The sequence below is a fragment of the Pelobates fuscus genome, chromosome 2, assembly GCF_036172605.1.
Source record: "Pelobates fuscus isolate aPelFus1 chromosome 2, aPelFus1.pri, whole genome shotgun sequence".
In the NCBI taxonomy this organism is placed as follows: domain Eukaryota; kingdom Metazoa; phylum Chordata; class Amphibia; order Anura; family Pelobatidae; genus Pelobates; species Pelobates fuscus.
The window spans coordinates 199,227,581-199,248,843 of record NC_086318.1 but is presented as its reverse complement, the minus strand read 5'-3'; the positions used below and the strand labels follow the sequence as shown (position 1 = coordinate 199,248,843).

Sequence of the window (21,263 nt, the reverse complement as noted above, 5' to 3'; positions counted from 1 at the left end):
CAGTCAAAAAATATGCAGAGACAAAGTAGGAACTATTTTGTCTCTGTATTTCTCCCATGCCTGACTTTCCTTGACACAAGGTGGAGGCTAATTGTCAATCCCGTGGGTTCCCCCATACACCTCAATGCTGTACTCTTGCACATGCACAAGAGTACAGCAGTGACATCGGCACAGAGGAGGACCCAGTTGGACTAAGATGGTGCCCCCCGCAAGGAACACGTTAAGCTAAGCAAACCTATAACTGCCCCCTTCGGCCAACGGATCCCAAACAGCGATATCACACTCAGGGGAATTTTCAAATTCTGCAAACTCCCCAAACGGGCTGCTTTAAAGGATCAGGTGACAATGTTGGTGCTAGATACCACAGGACACGTTCACAGGTGTTGTGGAATCCATGCCTCCACAGATCAGAGCTGTTTTGGCACCACGAGGGAGACCTACACGATATAAGCCAGGTGGTTTTAATGTTGTGACTGACCAGTGTATATGTCTATACATGTGCATGTATCGGTGTGGCAATGTGGGTTGTGTATTCAACAATGTGAGTAGCAGTATGTTGTAGTAATATTTTCTAGCAGTGTGGGTATGAGATTTATGAGTTGCCCATTGTTACCCCAGTCCTCTCCTACCTCCCTCCAGGAAATTGTAGCTCTTGCTAATTTCAGTAATGTTTCATGGATGCAATAGAGATAAAACATTTTTTTATATTGGATTACCTGTATTATAGCCAAAAGAGGCTTAAAAGTGGAGTTTTCTCTTTGCAAACCAGTAAGTGTCTCTCTGGAACGTTGAATTATCTCTCTGTATATAAAACAAACATTCTTTTAGCAACCATTTCAAATTAGTAAATTATTAAACTTCCCTACACTGATCAAGTCAATTAACTTTAATATTATGAACACTTATTCCCTATATTTAACCCCTTAAGGACACATGACATGTGTGACACGTCATGATTCCCTTTTATTCCAGAAGTTTGGTCCTTAAGGGGTTAAAGGAGCACTATAGGGTCAGGAACACAAACATGTATTCCTCACCCTATAGTGTTAAAACCACTATCTGGCCCCCTTGGCCACCTTTGCCTCCCTAAAGATAGACGAACTTGTATTCAAGTCTGAAGCTGCTGCATCTGCCTGTGAACTTGCTCTGACCTCTGGCATAAGCAGAAGAGGTGGCCTGATCCAATCACAATGCTTCCCCATAGGATTGGCTGAGACTGACAAAGAGGCAGATCAGGGGTAGAGCCAGCATGATACAAACACAGCCCTAGCCAATCAGCATCTCCTCATAGAGATGAATTGAATCAATGAATCTCTATGAGGAAAGTTCAGTGTCTGCATGCAGAAGGAGGAGACACTCAATGTTTGGATGCATTTAGGCAGCCATGACCCAGGAAGGATCTGTAACAGCTGAGGAGTGGCCAGTGAAGTTATCACTAGGCTGTAATGTAAACTCTGCATTTTCTCTGAAAAGACGGTTTACAGCAAAAAGCCTGAAGGCAATGATTCTACTCACCAGAACAAATTCAATAAGCTGTAGTTGTTCTGGTGACTATAGTTTCCCTTTAACATAGTACTTGAGAAAAATTTAAGGAACACTATAGGGTCAGGAACACAAACATGTATTCCTGACCGTATAGTGTTAAAAACACCATTTAGCCCCCCTGACTCCTCCCCCATCTATAGTAAAAAAAAAAAAAAAACATTACTTTATTCCAGTCTGCTGCTGCTGGCTCTGCCACTGATCTGCCTGGTTGGCTGACATCATCAGAAGTCTTGATCTATGCCAATCACAATACTTTCCCATAGGAAAGTATTGGATTGGCTGAGACTGTCAGGTGTTTGTTAAAGGACCACTATAGGAACCCAGACCACTTCAGCTTAATGAAGTGGTCTGGGTGCCAGGTCCCTCTAGGATTAACCCTTTCTGCTGTAAACATAGCAGTTTCAGAGAAACTGCTATGTTTACCTATGGGTTAATCCAGCCTCTAGTGGCTGTCTCATTGACAGCCGCTAGTGGCGCTTCCGCGCTTCTCACTGTGATATTCACAGTGAGAAGACGCCAGCGTCCATAGGAAAGCATTGAGAATGCTTTCCTATGGACTGGCTGGATGCGCACGCGGCTCTTGCCGCGCATGCGCATTCAGCCGATGACGGCAGAAGGAGGAGGAGTCCCCAGCACCGAGGGAGCACGGCACTGGAGAAAGGCAAGTGTTTAACCCCTTCCTCCCCCTTCAGCCCGGCGGGAGTGGGACCCTGAGGGTGGGGGCACCCTCAGGGCACTATAGTGCCAGGAAAACGAGTAAATCTTTAGTGTAGTAAAGGCATTGGGAAAAGGGCCTACATATAAATAGGGTAGGGATGGGGGCACTATAACATTAAGAAAACAGGTTAGTATTTCCAATGGTATAGCTTTCCTTTAAAGACATTACCAAGTATTATTGCTATGAAGCTATGCTATATACTCAGACACTTCAACAATATGGAGCTCCTAGAAAAGAGTAACATAAGTACAGAAAAGAGGGACAGGGAGATTTGGGCCAAAAATAGGGACACGTGGGAGGTAGAATTAAATGAGTCACACCAAACTCATACTAAAACCAAGGCTTTCTTTAATACAGTGTATCTCCGCAGTTGAGAGAGTGTATAAATCACCTGCGGATAAAGATACACTGTACTTGGAATGAGGACTGACCGTACCATCAGACGTTCAAAACTAAAGAAATCTAAATAAAATAGCAGTCATGTTTAACACATCCCAGTTCTGACAAAACCTTCATTGTAGGCTTTTCTGTTAAGCTACTAGTTGTTTTTGAATGTCTATACAATGTGTTAAAAGAAAAAAAATATTCAAAAATGTGTCAAGCCCAGCCTGAAATACACCGTTAATGAAATGTAAACAAAGTTAAACAGTTTGGGGATATCGGTGTAGCATTATTTTAGAAGCATACAGAGGCAATACGCATGTCCACTGTCAGTGTTGTGCTTTATAGAGATGGTTACAATGTTATAGTAGCTGTAATAATAAATTCTGCTAGCAGACAGTTATAATCCGAGCAAGCATCCTCTCAAGGCCACGATGAGGAGTTAGAGTTGCATCATATTCACCCTCCTCCCCACGTGTAAAGTTGGAAAGCATCCAACAGGAAGTGGAGTGCATGCTTCTTTTCAGCATCACCAGGGCAGGAAGTGACATGTGACAGCTACACCAGGAGACACAGGGCCCCCAGCACTGCCAAGCTGGCACCCTGCCCTCCCCCTCAGCACTGCCAAACTATCACTCTCTCTGTGCCCCCCCCCCCCTCAGCACTGCCAAGCTGGCACCCTGCCATTCCCCCAGCACTGCCAAGCTATCACTCTCTGTGTGCCCCCCCCCCCCAGCACTACCAAGCTGGCACCCTGCCATTCCCCCAGCACTGCCAAGCTATCACTCTCTGTGTGCCCCCCCCCCCAGCACTACCAAGCTATCTCTCTCTGTGCCCCCCCCCCCAGCACTGCCAAGCTGGCACCCTGCCATTCCCCCAGCACTGCCAAACTATCACTCTCTCTGTGCCCCCCCCCCGCACTGCCAAGCTATCACTCTCTGTGCCCCCCCCCCCCTCAGCACTGCCAAGCTATAACTCTCTGTGCCCTCCCCCCAGCTATCACTCTCTGTGCCCCTCCTCCTCCCCCCCCCGCACTGCCAAGCTGTCACTGCCATTCTCTCTGTGCCCCCCAGCACTGCCAAGCGCGGTCACTCTCACTTAAGACCTGCACTCAGTAACTTAACCAGGTGTAATAATGCCTTATACAAAATTAATCTCACCGTGTGTGAACATTAACTTTTTGCTTGGCTCAAAGTTTGAAAGCAATGAATGTAGGATTGATGCCTTGCATGAAATAAATCTAGATAAGTGAGTGAGCAGTTCCAGTGCTGTTTGGATTTTACACAAAGGATAATGAGCAGTGTGAGAGCCAGGTCTGATCTGCTGCCAAATCTGATATCACCTACCTCTCCTGGCAGCTCAAACCTACATCCATTCAGCCTTCCTGAACCAAACCTACCCCAATATCAGCTCGAGGAGCAATTTGCTCCCACTATAACAATAAATAAATAATACATAAAAGTTATCTTCAGCTGTGATACTTCCATCAGGCACTGTATGCAATATGTAGAGTCTGGACCCTGTGTTATACAGAGAGCTTGTATTACAGAATGAGCATTACTGGGGGTACATGGATAATGTATGAGAGCGCCCCCTGCTGGCTGCCCGAAATGTGTACTGACACCCGAAATAGTGCCAGCTCCCTCTATATTACACGGCCATTAACCCGCTGTGAGCCGGATACCGAGTCCTGTACTCAGCGCTCACCTGGCTGGGGATGGTGGTTCTTCCTGGCCCCTGCTTGTCCCGCCGCTGGCCGCCCGCCTGCTGTAGCCCCCGGGCAGTGCCCTTATCCCGGGCAGGCTGGGAGCGATTCGGCGGAGCAGAGTGGAACGCATGGTACACAGAGCCTGGCTGTCAGTGTGTGCTACAGGGGGTGTCAGAGCACAGCATGCACATTGCCCGCCCACTAATGGGCTGTTATTAGCTCCCAGCCAACAGGCACACTGTCAGGGAGGGGCCAAACTAAGTGCAAGCTTATAATAACCATCACAAAATAAACCACTCCTATCACTCACAGCCACACATCACAAAATAAACCACTCCTATCACTCACAGCTACTAGCTAGTAATATTAGCTAGTAGTCAGTAATAAAAGAAAAATACTATTGCAATTTGTCAAGGTGTAGAGTAGAGACATTTGTTTTTTCCAGGGGAAAGTTAACTGGGGGAAAGTAATGTGGGAAACGCCCAGATGGAGTATAGGTCTCAGACATGCTATATTTGCCCCTAAAACAGATTTATGATTTTACCCATATAGTTTGGCTTGGGATGCCTGAAGCGCTATAAGACCTGCATGTCCATTGACTTCTCTTGAATGAAGATTTCCATCTGTCAAATGATACTTTCTCAGGATTGTATTGTGAGCAGAGTTTGTGTTTGAAGGTAAGCATGCTTCTATATGTTGTGTGTGCGTGAATGCAGGGGTGCATGTGTGTGTGTTGGCATTTGAATGTACTTGGGAGTTTGTATGTACTGTTGTCATTTGAAAGCAGTGGTGTACTTGTGTGTAGTTTTTGTGATTGAATGAAGGGGTGTGTTTGTATGTAGTGTTGAAGTTTGAATGCAGGTGTGCATTTGTTTGCATTTCGGGAAGCGACCAGAACTAATGTCCTCACAGCACGGTGGCCAAACTGCCAATCTGACAGTAGCCCAGATCCGCTGTTAAGCATCTGATGAGACATGCACATTAGGTGGCACTAAGTACCTGGGTCATCTGATGGGTCCGCCCAACTTGTGGGCCCTGGTTCAGCCACACTGGCTGCCCTGCCGGTAGTTTCACCTCTGCCTATTACTTTACTGATGGATAGGGTTGCCAGATCACAATGTTTTGCATTCCACCAGGCAGGGCTTGAAAGTGTGACCAATATATGGATTTCTTATTTACCTGGTTTTAAAGGATCACTGATGAGATCTCAAAGAAACCGCTATGATTTGTTAACTAGAAGCACATGAATCTCACATAATTTACAGACCTGTGAAGTCAAACCGTCGCACTGACTGACACATAGTGCAGCACGAGTGCATGATGAAACATGCTCGTGCTATACTCGTAATGAAATTAAGGGCATTTAAGTAAATTCGGAAATGTTTCAGCTGCAATAAGTGTGTGAGGAGTCCTGACTGGCCACGTTGGGCAGTATGTCAACTTGGTGCATATGTGGCCTGGGATGAAACCACCCCTTTTCTTGTCAGACACAATGTTCATCATCCTTATTGCATCACACAAACCCACTAGCTGGTCAGCTCTCCCTCTACCCCTTCATAGTCCTGATATTAGACCTGTTAAAGGAACACTATAGTCACCTAAATTACTTTAGCTAAATAAAACAGTTTTAGTGTATAGATCATTCCCCTGCAATTTCACTGCTCAATTCACTGTCATTTAGGAGTTAAATCACTTTGTTTCTGTTTATGCAGCCCTAGCCACACCTCCCCTGGCTATGATTGACAGAGCCTGCATGAAAAAAAAAACTGGTTTCACTTTCAAACAGATGTAATTTACCTTAAATAATTGTATCTCAATCTCTAAATTGAACTTTAATCACATACAGGAGGCTCTTGCAGGGTCTAGCAAGCTATTAACATAGCAGGGGATAAGAATATCTTAATTAAACAGAACTTGCAATAAAGAAAGCCTAAATAGGGCTCTCTTTACAGGAAGTGTTTATGGAAGGCTGTGCAAGTCACATGCAGGGAGGTGTGACTAGGGTTCATAAACAAAGGGATTTAACTCCTAAATGGCAGAGGATTGAGCAGTGAGGCTGCAGGGGCATGTTCTATACACCAAAATTGCTTCATTAAGCTAAAGTTGTTCTGGTGACTATGGTGTCCCTTTAACTTTGGCAGGTCTGATTTTCACACCCGCCTGAGAGAAGGCAGAAATCATGTTATTGGGGAAGGCTGTAGATGCTATCATCCAATACCAATATTACTGACTTGTGCTAGCAGTAATCAACCTAGTGAAAAACATGCCCGAACTGGCCCTTATCTGTTTCACTACATTATTTCTTAGCTATCAAAGACAGAATACCAATGCATAGCCACAAGACACACTCTTCCCAGACTGTGATATACTACTATGGTTTTTTATTAAATTAAGCATCTGCCAGCCTTTAAAGTGTATCTGCCACTGCAAACATTGTTTTAATTGACAAAAACGGTTACACTCTGTTTATAACTAATACATTTGACACAGGAGGTAACTGTGGAATTATGGAATGAACTGGAAAATGTAGTCTAACGTGAGTGCAATGAAAACTTTTTCAACTCAACTATTTTTCAACTTTTCCAGCTGAAATGATCAATTACATTGTTTTATTCACAATTATCTCCTTAGTGAATAAACTCCAGAGAGGACCAAGGCTCAGACAACTGTTTAATCAGCTATCCCTCCTGAGACTATTGGAAACCATTTTCATTGGTTGTTCTGTCACTTACTACATTTCTAGGGCCTTAGAGTTGTTTTTCTCTTATTTTTTTAAAGGACCACTCTAGGCACCCAGACGACTTCAGCTTAATGAAGTGGTCTGGGTGCCAGGTACCTCTAGGATTAACCCTTTATTTTATAAACATAGCAGTTTCAGAGAAACTGCTATGTTTATAATGAGGGTTAATCCAGCCTCCAAATCCTCTAGTGGCTGTCTCATTGACAGCCGCTAGAGGCGCTTGCGTGCTTCTCACTGTGAAAATCACAGTGAGAGCACGCAAGCGTCCATAGGAAAGCATTGTAAATGCTTTCCTATGCGACCGGCTGAATGCGAGTGCGGCTCCTGCCGCGCATGCGCATTCAGCCGATGACGTCGCGATCAAGATGGAGAGGAGGAGGAAAGCTCCCCGCCCGGCGCTGGAAAAAGAGGTAAGTTTAACCCCTTCCTCTCTCCAGAGCCGGGCGGGAGGGGGTCCCTGAGGGTGGGGGCACCCTCAGGGTACTCTAGTGCCAGGAAAACGAGTATGTTTTCCTGGCACTAGAGTGGTCCTTTAAGGGTTACTCTAATACCCCTTCATTGACAAAGGAAAATATTGTCGTTGTTTACATTTGTCACTTAAGATACCTCTACTTGCTGTCTGAGGCACACTTTGCTCTACACAGAATAACAAACATTCCTGCTATGACACAACAGCTATAGCAAGATAAACAATAGTACATAGCAATACAGTGTGTACAGTGGTGGAACTACCGTGGTGGCAGGGGTCGCAGCTGCGACCAGGCCCACCACTCCAGGGGGCCCGGCCGCCCTGTGGAACCCTGCAAACGCAGTGCCCGCCTCCATGTGTTGTGGCCCCGGCCCGCGCAGTAGAACTGCTGGGGCCGCACATTAAGGGACCCTTTGGGTGGCCCATGCTGTTAGGGCCACCCGATGGAAATTTATTTCCAGGGGCCCCGGTCAGCGTTGTGGCATTTTAACAGCGTGACTGGGCCCCCTGTGATGACATTAGAGGCTTGGAGAAAGTGACTGCCCTGGTCACTCCTACCAGCTTACATCGGGAGCCACGCGGAAGAAAGGAGAGGAGGGAGGGGGAACTCTGACTCCCATCAGCCTGTTCCACCACTGGACCCCAGGGAAAGTCACCCTCCTGCACCTAAAAGGGAGGAAACAGGAGGGTGACTAAAACATTTTGTATATGTGTGTGTTTGTGTGTCTGTATGAATGTTTCTTTGTATGTGTGTATATATGTGTGTACAGTGAAGGAAAAAAGCATTTGCTCCCCTGCTGATTTTAAACATTTGCCCACTGACAAAGAAATGATCAGTCTATGATTTTAATGATATTTTAACAGTGAGGGACAGAATAACAAAAAATAAATAAATCCAGAAAAACACATGTGAAAAAAGTTATAAATGTATTTGCATGTCAATGAGTGAAATAGTTTTTTGACCCCTTCGACTTAGTAGTTGGTGGCAAAACCCTTGTTGGCAATCACAGAGGTCAGATATTTCTTGTATACACTGTTCCAAATTATTATGCAAATTCTATTTAAGTGTCACAAAGATTAACTATTTTGTTTTTCAGTTTAACTCATGGACGGCACTGTTTCTCAGTGCTCTTTTGATCACTGAAAACAATCTCTGACACCTGTGATAATTAGATTGCTAGGTGAGCCCAATTTAAGGAAAAACTACTAAAGGAGGGTGTTCCACATTATTAAGCAGAGCACCATTTTCATGCAATATGGGGATGAAAAAGGATCTCTCTGCTGCCAAAAAGAGTGAAATAGTTCAATGCCTTGGACGAGGTATGAAAACATTAGATATTTCACGAAAACTTAAGCGTGATCATCGCACTATTAAGAGATTTGTGGCTGATTCAGAGCACAGACGGGTTCGTGCAGATAAAGGCACATTGAGGAAGATTTCTGCCAGATCCATGCATCGGATCAAGAGAGCAGCTGCTAAAATACCATTACATATCAGCAAACAGATATTTGAAGCTGCTGGTGCCTCTGTAGTCCCACGGACATCAAGGTGTAGAGTCCTTCAGAGTCTTGCAACTGTGCATAAACCTTCTATTCGGCCACCACTAACCAATGCTCACAAGCAGAAACGGCTGCATTGGGCAGACAAATACATGAAGACTAATTTTCAAACAGTCCTGTTCACTCATAAATGCCTTGCAACCATGGATGGTCCAGATGGATGGAGTAGTGGATGGTTGGTGGACGGCCACCCTGTTCCAACAAGGCTACAACGTCAGCAAGGCGGTGGTGGAGTCATGTTTTGTGCCGGAATCATGGGAAGAAAGCTGGTCGGCCACTTTAGGGTCCCCGAAGGTGTAAAGAATGACCTCTGCAAAGTATGTGGAGTTTCTGACTGATCACTTTCTTCCCTGGTACAGAAGTAAGAACTATGCTTTCCGTAATAAAATAATCTTCATGCATGACAATGCACCATCTCATGCTGCAAAGAATACCTCTGCATCAATGGCTGCTATGGGGATAAAAGGAGAGAAAGTCATGGTGTTGCCTCCATCCTCCCCTGACCTCAATCCTATTGAGAACCTTTGGAACATCCTCAAGCAAAATATCTATGAGGGTGGGAGGCAGTTTACATCCAAACAGCAGCTCTGGGAGGCTATTGTGACATCTTGCAAACAGATTCAAGCAGAAACTGTCCAAAAACTCACAAGTTCAATGGATGCAAGACTTGTGAAGCCGATATCAAATAAGGGGTCCTATGTTAAAATGTAACGTGACCTGTTAAAATGTTTAAAAAGTTAAAATGTTGTTATAAGTTTGATTGAAATAGCTTTTGATTTCAGTAAATATGCTGCAAACACAACAAATGACAATTTTCAGTTCTTTACAACCTATAAAGTGTTTTGAAACTTACTGTGTGTAATAATTTGGAACAGTGCATTCTAAGTTTTTTTTATGTTTAAAAAAATACTGTTATCATTAGGAGGTTTGTTCAATGAAATTTGAATTGTACTCTTAATAGTTGATAACTTGAGAATTATGCTGACTGTTATTTACATCAATTATTTAGGTAAATGAGAAAAATATAATTTGCATAATAATTTGGAACAGGGTGTAGTTGGCCACCAGGTTTGCACACATCTAAGGAGGGATTTTGTCCCACTCCTCTTTGCAGACCCTCTCCAAGTCATTAAGGTTTCAAGGCTGACATTTGGCAACTCGAACCTTCAGCTCCCTCCACAGATTTTCTATGGGATTAAGGTCTGGAGACTGGCTAGGCCACTCCATGACTTTAATGTGCTTAGTGAGCCACTCATCTGTTGTCTTGGCTGGGTGTTTTGGGTCATTGCATGCTGTAATACCCATCAACAACCTATTTTCAATGCCCTGGCTGAGGGAAGAAGGTTCTCACCCAAGATTTGACGGTACATGATGCAGTGCAGATGTCATGTCCCCTTAGCAGAAAAACATCCCCAAAGCATAATGTTTCCACCTCCATGTTTGATGGTGGGGATGGTGTTCTTGGGGTCATAGGCAGCATTCCTCCTCCTCCTCCAAAACGGCGGGTTGAGTTAATGCCAAAGAGCTAAATTTTGGTCTCATTTGACCACAACACTTTCACCCAGTTCTCCTCTGAATCATTCAGATATTTATTGGCAAACTTCAGACGGGCCTGTAGATGGGCTTTCTTGATCCCCCTGACCTTGCGCGTGCTGCAGGATTTCAGTCCTTCACAGCATAGTGTGTTACCAATTGTTTTCTTAGTGAAAATGGTCCCAGCTGCATTGAGATCATTAACAAGTTCCTCCTATGTATTACTGGGCTGATTCCTCACCATTCTCATGATCATTGAAACTCCAAGAGGTGAGATCTTGCATGGAGCACCAGACCGAGGGAGACTGACCATTATTTTGTGTTTCTTCCATTTGCGAATAATCACACCAACTGTTGTCACTTTGTCACCAAGTTGCTTGCCAATGGTCTTGTAGCCCATTCCAGCCTTGTGTACGTCTACAATCTGGTCCCTGACATCCTTGGACAGCTCTTTAGTCTTGGTCATGGTGGAGAGTTTGGAATCGAAATGATTAATGGCTTCTGTGGACAGGTGTCTTTTATACAGGTAACGAGCTGAGATTAGGAGCACTCCCTTTAAGAGAGTGTTCCTAATCTAAGCTCGTTACCTGTATAAAAGATTCGATGATTGATACGGGATCAAATACTTATTTCACTCATTGCCATGCAAATCAATTCATAACTTTTTTGGCATGTGTTTTTCTGGATTTTTTTATTTTTATTTTGTTATTCTGTCTCTCCCTGTTAAAATACACCTGCCATTAAAATTGTAGACTGATAATTTCTTTGACAGTGAGCAAACATTCAAAATCAGCAGGGGATCAAATACTTTTTTCCCTCACTGTATGTATATGTGTCTGTATGTATGTGTGTTTGTATGTATGTGTGTGTATACAGAGGCATAACTAGAAACCATGGGGCCCCAGTGCGAAAACTGCCCTGGGCCCTCTCCCTCCCATACGTTGCCCCCCCCCCCACACATGCAGACAAACAGATACACATAGACACATATACAGAGACTCACATATACAGACAGACACATACATACAAACACACACATACATATATACACACACACATATACAGACAGACACCTATACATACGAACACACACACACACACATACACAGACAGACATACACACACGTACATATAGACAGATAGACATGCAGACACACACACACATACACAGAGACACATAGACACATATACAGAGACACACACAGACGCACACATACATACAGGCACACATACATACAGACACACACATACATACAAACACATACACACACACACACACACATAAAAACACACATACAGACACATACATATACACACACACATATACAGATAGACATACATACAAACAAACACACGCATACACAGACACACATATACACACATACAGAAACAGAGACACATACATACAGACACACATACATACAAAAAACATACATACACATACACACACTCATACATACAGACACACACATAGACAGACAGACACACATACATACACACATACATACACACATACAAAGAAACATTCATACAGACACACATACACACACACACACATACATAAAACCAAACACACACATATACAAAATGTTTTAGTCACCCTCCTGTTTCCTACCTTTTAGGTGCAGGAGAGTGATTTTCCCTGGGGTCCAGTGGTGGCTCAGGCTGATGGAAGTCAGAGTTCCCACTCTGACTCCCTCCTCTCCTTCCTCCCGTACGGCTCACGGTGTAATATGAGAGGAGTGACCGGGCTCTGTGTTAAAGCGCCACAGCGCTGACCGGGCCCCCTGGAAATTAATTTCCATTGGTTGGCCCTAAGAGCATGGGCCCCTTAACGTGCGGCCCCGGCGGTTCTAGCACGCGGGCCGGCACCACAACACATGACGGGGGCACCGTAGTCGCAGGGGTCCGCAGGGGTCCGCAGGGCAGCCTGGGCCCCCTAGAGTGACGGGCACAGTCTCAGCTGTGACCCCTGCGAACGCGGTAGTACCGCCACTTTGTGTCTGTCTGTCTGTGTGTATGTCTGTCTGTGTGTCTGTATGTGTGTGTTTTTGTTTGTATGTATGTATGTGTGTGTCTGTCTGTGCGTGTGTATGTATGTATGTGTGTTTGTATGTATGTGTGTCTGTATGTCTGTGTGTGTATGTCTGTGTGTTTGTGTATCTGTTTGTGTGTATGTATGTGTGTGTGTATGTCTGTGTATATGTGTGTATTTGTATGTACACACAACAAAAGTCAAATTTACTCTGTAACTCTTTTTGTAGTGGTTGCGTCTCTATCTGCCAAAGGATAGACACCAGGTCTTTTAAACTGCCAAAGTTTATTAACTGGGCATTGCTCGCATGAAGCGTTATGCCTTTTCAGTCAGCTCGCCTAGATAATCCCCTAGAGGCAGGGCCAGACTGGCTCACCGGGATACTGGGAAATTTCCCTGTGGGCCGGCATACTATTGGTCCGGATGGCGTAATTACACAGTAACCGGCAGGAGGGGAATCGCTCCCCTCCTGCCGGTCACAGAATGTAGCATGGCGGGGGGCGGAGCCTGACCTCAGAGCGAGCCAGACGTGGCGAGCAGGAGCTCCCAACAATTTGGTGGGAAATCAAGCAAAAACCCAAGAAACGCTGGTACTACACAACGCCAAGCGGGCCCTTCGGGTCAGGGGAGCCTAGACAAGCTGACAGATACCTCACTCGAGAATCGCGTACAACGAGAACCTGGGCTTCTTGCCGCGGCCTGCCCGGAACGGAACTGAGGGGAAGCGGCCGGTCCCCTCGTGCTTCGTACCGGGTCCTAGACTTGTAGCACTCTTCCTCCCCCCCCTTGGACCGGTGGGGGTCATCCCGGTACTACTCAGAGCAACTCAGAGGCACTTTTGGCGCCCATAGCCCTAACCGGGCTGTACTGTCTAGAGCTGGAAACTCTAAAATGGCGGATGCCAGCACTCTGCATACACGAGGCGTGGGCCTTGAGCGGAGAACACCGCAAGACGCCACTGCAGACTCTCTGAGAAGACTATATGCAATTTTCCAGCGCTTCTGGAGAAACATGCAGCTTCGATGCGCAGCCACCAAAGATAGGCACCAGACAGAGAGCGGGGAAATCCGGCAAATGCTGAAGAAGGGGCCCACCCACGGAGTTGCAGGGGGCAAAAAGCCTACTCACCCTCTTGTGCGCCTCACAGCGAAGCCTTCACAAGCCTCAACACCAGGTACACGCCACTTACCCATGCAGAGAGCCGCAGGAACTTCACACCGACGGCACCAGACGAACAAGCAACAAGAAGCAAAGCCCGCACCAACATTCAAGCGACTGGTTCACGGGGCCCGTCGCCCTACCCTACAAGCAAAGCGTCCGGACAGGATCAAATGGAGGAAGAAGCTCCATGGCAGGAAGGCACTCACACAAGCCTCAGGACTGGGCCAAACGGCTCTGCACCCGGGACTAGGCCTAACAAAAAGCAATCGACCACAGCTGGCAGTGCACCAGGGTCTAACTACTCTCCTCACCGCAACAATGCTGCAGCAGATCCTCAGAGGAAGCAGTGGATGGGGTATCCAGCTACAGTGGGTGCACAAACTGCCCCTGATTGGAATAGGCTGAGAGGGACTATCATGGCACAATGACACGGCACATCCCGGCAAGATGACCAGTTGCAATGGCAAAATTTGTTTAATTGTCTCATTCTGTGTGTGTTTTTAACAGTCACCCAATATGCCTCAAAAATATGTATGCATCTTCTCATATGGCTACCTCTTCTGCACCCATTCCCATGCCTTTAACGTATCAAGCATGTTATATAGCCGATACTGACAAGTGGAGCATGTATTATGCCTGCTTACCATGGGTTAGCCTGGTCAGCCAGTTGACATTTTAGTCATTTCCCTTTTATGATTTAAAGTATGGCACAGGGCACATTCATTTACTCTATTTACTTAAATTTACTTACTCTCAGCACCTACGTGGACACGATAATACTAAGCCCGTATTGGCACCCAACCTCTCACTGAGTAGGGGCCCACACTGAGCTCCATTCCCATTAGACATGCCTGACGCCCCAATCAGCACCTGACACAGTCTATCAATGCTTCACAAACAGATACCAAGTGACATAACTAGTAGACCATAACCATCCTGTTTTACTGGCCGAGCATGGCCGAGCAGACAGACTGCGGTAGGGGAGCTGACAGCTCACAGAGAGCACATGACTGCTTCCTGTCAGGTAGGGGACCAGAAACTCTTCTACCGCCTACGGGCCTACAGGGAAAGTGGGGGAGGCTATAATGGGACTCATGGGGGCTTGGGAGTAGGCTATATTGGGACACATAAGGGCTGGGGAGAGGGATATAATGGGACACATGGGGGCTGGTGGACTATAGGGACACATGGGGGCTGGAGAGGGGGCTATAATGGGACACATGGGGGCTGCTGGGGCTATAAGGACACATGGGGCTGGGGGGCTATAGGGACACATGGGGCGGGGGGCTATAGGGACACATGGGGCTGGGGGCAATAGGCACACATAGGGGCTGGGGGGCTATAGGGACACATGGGGGGCTATAGGAACACATGGGGCTGGGGAGGCTATAGGGACACATGGGGGCTGAGGAGTGGGCTATAGGGTCATATGGGGGCTATAGGGACACATGGTGGCTGGGGATGGGACTATAGGGACACATCAAGGGCTGGGAGGGTTGGTCTAGGGACACATGGAGGGCTAGGGGGGGGCTATACCATTGCTCTGTACCACACAGCGTTTAAAAAGGTTTCAGCATTCAATTAATTCCTACAACGTCTAATATAGTGTAACAGTCTGGCGAGCTCATCGCTATTTAGTCTTAATTGAACAAATCGCTAGGCCCTATATCAGGCATCATTCTATTTAGAAGCTCTTGAATAGCATCATATACAGCCTGGGGTGCGTCTGAAAATGAAGGTATTCTGTCTAAATTTACAAACAGAAAATGTTCATAATATTCCACAGCATTAAAATTGTTAATATCTCTGCGGCGTTGTTCAACACACTCCCAAAATACAGTGGCCTCTGGCGCATCAATGGGGTTCTGCACTTCAGGATGCTCCTGCGAATGCTCAATATTCTCAGGACTAGGTGGACTTTGTTGCATCTCTGGGGAATGTTCTGTAGGTGATGGGGCTATTTCAGTATCATTTGTATGCGGTGTCACAGGGGTACCAGGAGTGTCTACGCCATCCTCAGGTGGAAGTATCACAGGGGTTAAACATTTGTCTGCATCATAAAGGCCTGACATCGTTGCATAGTCATCGTAGAGCGGAATACACCTCTCAATGTATTTATGACACATTTTACGGTTCTAGCACGACGCTTAGCTATACGTCTCTGTCTGTCCAATTTTTGGCTCTAATAATGCCCGACCAACCATGACTAGTCACGTGGGGTTCAGTAAATTTAGTCCTGAGCGGGGTAATATCCCTCCTCTAAATGAAATTCAAAATAAATTAATTAATTAAAAATCTAACGCTAATATATAATAAAGCGCAAGGGGCGTGGTCATAATGCTCCATATGTGGATTCATAAAAATAGTCATTACTACGTCAAAAGCACAAGGGGTGTGGTCTGCGCTGTAAAGGGTCATGTCTATAACACGCCGTGGTCGTGGTTTCATTAAAATGGACGCTAATACGTAATAAAGCGTGGCTTTAAGGTGCGTGGCTTTAAGGTGCCGTGGGCGTGGATTCATAAAAATGTCCGTTACTATGTCAAACCGCACAAGTGCCAGAGCCATAATGTGCAATGGGCGTGGTTTAATAAAATGGGTGTGGCATCTGTCCAACGTGCAAGGGGCGGGGTCATATTGTGCAATAGGCAATGTTTAATAAAAAGGGGCAGGGCACCTGTCAAAAGTTAGTTTGATGACTTGTACCGTTTCTTACTACTTGCCCCTAATGTATTGGTGCCAGATACCACAGTACACATTCAGAGGTTTTGTTAACGTCAAGGCCTCAACGCATCAGAGCTGTTCTGGCAACATGTTGGGGACCTCCTTCACAATATTAGGCAGGTGGTTTTAATTGTGTAGATGATCGGTGTATGTTTTCCCTGTTCCTTTACTTTAAAAATTATTTCCACTTACAGTGCTCTGTAAAATTGTATTGTGGTATTCGGTATTGTCATGTACTGATAGTGTGTTCTCATACTGCTGTTCAATACACCCTTACATATAATCTTTACTGCTATTCCAGCAGCATTTCAGTAATGTCCAGATATGTCAACTTTAATAGAACACTCTGGGCACCATAAAAACTAATCTCAATAAAATAATTTCAGTGCCATTACATCCTGGGTGCCAAGGGATTAAACTATGTTATGTTTTGCTCCAGACAGCACCTGTTATCCACGTCGCCTCAGTCTCCTTCTCTGACCCCAGCTTCAATGTGAAAGCCTTGCAGGCATAGAGCATCACTGAATAAAACTGAGCGGGGACCCACCAAAGGACAGGCTAATTGAGCTGTTGTCCGTTCTCAGCACTCTCTTGCGACTTGTTTTTTTTTATATTCTCATTGTAGTCCTGATTGTTAAAACAGAAAATATGTTTGTAAATTTCAATTAATCTTTGCCAGATTTTCAGTGACCCTACAAAATCAAAATGGCTGCAATACAGGGTACCGGCTAGCACAAAGGAGTTAATATCACAGTTTAGAAACTCTTTCACCGGGTCTCTTTCCGGTACCTGGAGACCACCATTCCTTGGTCACATTGATAATGAGAAATGAACACTTTTACATTATCATTATCAATTTACCCCAACCTGAACAGCTGAACCACCCCCAGCACTCTCAGCTAATCACCGCATTTGTGATTGGAAGAAATTGACATTGATAATGCAGACGTGTTTATTTTGCAATGCAGGCCTTTGTGTGCAGCCTTTACAGCAATATTTTATATGTTTCTTTTAGCACTTTGTGTGACTCCTATGTGAACACTTACCCAGAAGAAAGACCTTCATTGAAACCAGCCTACCAGAGAACACATTTGAATGAGAATGTACTTAACATGAAATAATTAATTCCATGCATGCTGTTATTTGAACATTGCATTAAGCCTGTGAGTGTTCACACGCTGACAGAAACCTAGCAACCAACATCCAATCCTCAATGTTTGGTCTTATTTCTTATGCACTGAATACAGAAGAATGGCAGCTTGGATTACTGCCAGGATATGTATATTGTTCCACAGGCAGATACATTTAGTATGTGTGGCACAACTACACGTTTACCATCTAAAATAGTAAATTGCTTTCACTGGAACCGCATAATCCATCGTCGTCAGAGTTATTTACTAAAATGAGAGTTCATTGTGAGTTTCATATATAAAGACAAAAATAGTTGAATCAGAAAATTGTTTTATTTTAGACTACAGTTTAAAACTGAATTCCTGACAATTTTCACTTTTGTAAATAATCATTATAGTGCAAATGCAGCCATTATACAACTTCAACCTGAGATCTCTGAAACATGAACAACCTGCAAGACAACCTATCACATACATAGCAGTACGCTTGTTTTTCTAAAATAGACACCTCTACTTAACCAGAGCTAGTGATGCCGTCCTAGACCTTGCAAATAGTACTAATGTAATTCATTTACTTTTAATGCAAAATTGGTTGCAAAATATAGTTTTTGTGTTATTATTTAGTAAACATGTTTAAAATAACTGTGTAAAAGCTGTGTATTAACCTAAAATCTCAGTTACAGCTGAAAAGTTATACTCAGCAGGGTTCTGCAGAGGCTGTGATACTGTTTCTTCCTTTGCCAATGACTGTTCCAGCCCCCCTGGGAAGCTTAATTTGGGTACAATTCTCAAGCATGTAATCTGTTTAACTAGCCACCTCTCTCTTGATGAAAGCAAGGATGCCTGGATTTTATTTTTTTAAAATTTTTTACTTTTTTGAAACATGTTTAAATATTTTGATACCTTTTGATATATTGTTATATACATTTTTTTTTGTGAATACATTTTTATTTGGCTTCTGTCAAGTGAAGTAAAATAAACACGATAGGACTCACAGGACCCCATATACGGTATTATTTCTCATCACACAGGACCCTGTGTTTGGTTTAAAAAAAATAAGGGTTGTCAAACAATGCCATATACAATCTCTTCGAGCATCCTCCCAATGACTCCTTTCCATATTGTGGGACCGTCCTCCAGTGGCCAAACTCCCCTCTCTCTATAAGGGGCTAAATCAAGTGTTTGTATAATATGAGATAGATAAACAGCATTCATCTCGAGGGTCTGTGTGCTACAGAACAATATAAGATACGAAGGCCTCAGACCTCTATAAAATAATGAGTATTCCCCTGCACAGTGATCCAGGACCCTATCCAAAGACAACACAGCCCTATATGTGTCCTCCTGTCCCACCTGCTGAAGCTCCTATCAGGTGTCTATATGTCAGCAGTCATTGAAAGTCTTTCTTAAAAGCCACTGTCAACCAATTCATCCATGTGTCTATGTATGTTTGAGTTCAGCCCTTAGCTAAGAGCGTCAATTCTTCTAGTTGTTTTAGTACCTTCATTTTGTCGTACCAGTGGGTGAGGGCTGGTGGTGTATCCTTTTTTCTAATAAAAGAGAACTACCTATTTTGACGTATTTAGGATCCTTATGGTAAGGGATTTCTTGTATCAAGCTGTGGTAAGAGGAATGCAAGAGGAATGGGGCGTTTCGAAAGGGTGAGGGATCAGGGCCGTCTTTAATGTTGACTGGACCCTGGGCAAGCATTAGCTTGGGCCCCCTGGTCCCCTCCCACCCACCTTCTAGCATGCAAACACGCCTTCCACCCAAAGACACACACACAAAAAAAACCCACACACATAGATCGTAGACTTAGCCACACTTATTTTTTACCTAGTGAAAATACACACACAGACACACATGCAGATGCAAACACTGACACAAATGCAGACTCACACATGCACAGGCTCAGACATACACAGGTACATACATCTAAATACACAGACATACAAAGACAGATGCATACAAAGACAGGTGCATACGCAGATACACACTGGCACACATACAGATATACAGATACTCACTGACAAACATGCAGACACACACTAAAACACAGATAAACAGACAAACACACCCTGACATATATGCAGATACACACAATAACAAACATACAGATACATACACGGACACACATGCAGTTACACAAACACATACAGACACACATACTGACACATATTCAGATACACAGACACACATACAGACACACTGGCACACATGCAGGTACACATACACAAATACGCATACAGAGACTCATACAGGCACACAGATACACATATAGACCGATACACACAGATACACAGACACATGCATATACACATAAAGACCACTATAAACACAGAAACACACATACAGATACACAGATATACATACAGACAGATATACACACATACCCGCATGCATATACACATACAGACAGATACACACACAAACATACACATGCACAGACAGATATACACACAGAAACACACATATACACATACAGTCAGATACACACACACAGACAGATATACACACACAGACCCACAGACCCACATGCATATACACATACAGAAAGATACACACACACAAACAGACACATGCACAGACAGATATACACACAGAAACACACATATACACATACAGTCATATACACACAGACTGATAAACATGCAGACAGATATACACACAGACCCACATGCATATACACATACAGACAGATACACACACAAACACATGCACATACAGACAGATATACACACACAGACTGATACACATGCAGACAGATATACACACACACAAACAGACATACATGGAAAATATACAATTTCAGTCACCCTCCTGTTTCCTACCTTTTGGCTGCAGGAGGGTGACTTACCTGCGGTCCAGTGGCTGTCTGAGGCTGTTGGGAGTTGAGCTCTCTCCCAGTCCGCGCTCCTCTTCTCTTCCTCCCTCCCGCGCAGCATTCTCTGTGTTAGCTAGGAGGAAGTGACTGCACTTCCTCCTAGTGCTGACCTCATCACTGGGGGCCCGGTCGCGCTGTTAAAGCGCTGCAGCACTGACCGGGCCCCTGCAGACTCAGTGCCATCGGGTGGCCCTAAGAGCATGGGCCACCCGATGGGGCCCATCATCGTGCGGCCTGCAGTGGTCTGCCCGCACGTACCACAGCGACCGGCGGGCTCAAGGGGCAGCTGCTTTGGGCCCCCTAGGAATGACAGGGCCCTGGGCAGCTGCCCCTTTTGCCCCGCGTTAAAGACGGCCCTGTGGGGGATTGATTGATAAGAACGGTTCAATTATGATATGAAAAGCTTCCCAGTAAGGTTTGATCTTTGGACACTCCCACCAGATATGTAGGACTGTGCCTGTAGCACAGTGGCAATGCCAACAGTCACCGTCCAAGTAGTGGGTGGTCGGGAGAAGTTGTAGTCTTCTGTACCACATTGTCAGTACTTTATATGCTGTTTCCTGTGTTGTACTTGCAATTACACAGTGGTGCACTAAGTTGCAGATATTACCCCAATGATTGGATGTGAAAGTCTCCCCTACAGGGAGTGCAGAATTATTAGGCAAGTTGTATTTT

At 44.8% G+C, this 21,263-nt stretch overlaps 1 protein-coding gene across 1 annotated transcript in view; it reads right to left on the bottom strand.

Annotated features, from left to right (window-relative positions):
• MTHFD1L (methylenetetrahydrofolate dehydrogenase (NADP+ dependent) 1 like) overlaps nt 1–4,546 on the bottom strand; it is a 180,002-nt gene extending 175,456 nt beyond the window's left edge. Inside the window, exons 1-2 of the mRNA XM_063443094.1 lie at nt 4,352–4,546; nt 717–801 (exon numbers count right to left, since the gene is read on the bottom strand). Coding sequence (XP_063299164.1) covers nt 717–801; nt 4,352–4,482 — 216 coding nt within the window. The 5' untranslated portion in view covers nt 4,483–4,546. The remainder of the gene's footprint in view (nt 1–716; nt 802–4,351) is intronic.
• Nucleotides 4,547–21,263: the final 16,717 nt, after the last annotated feature.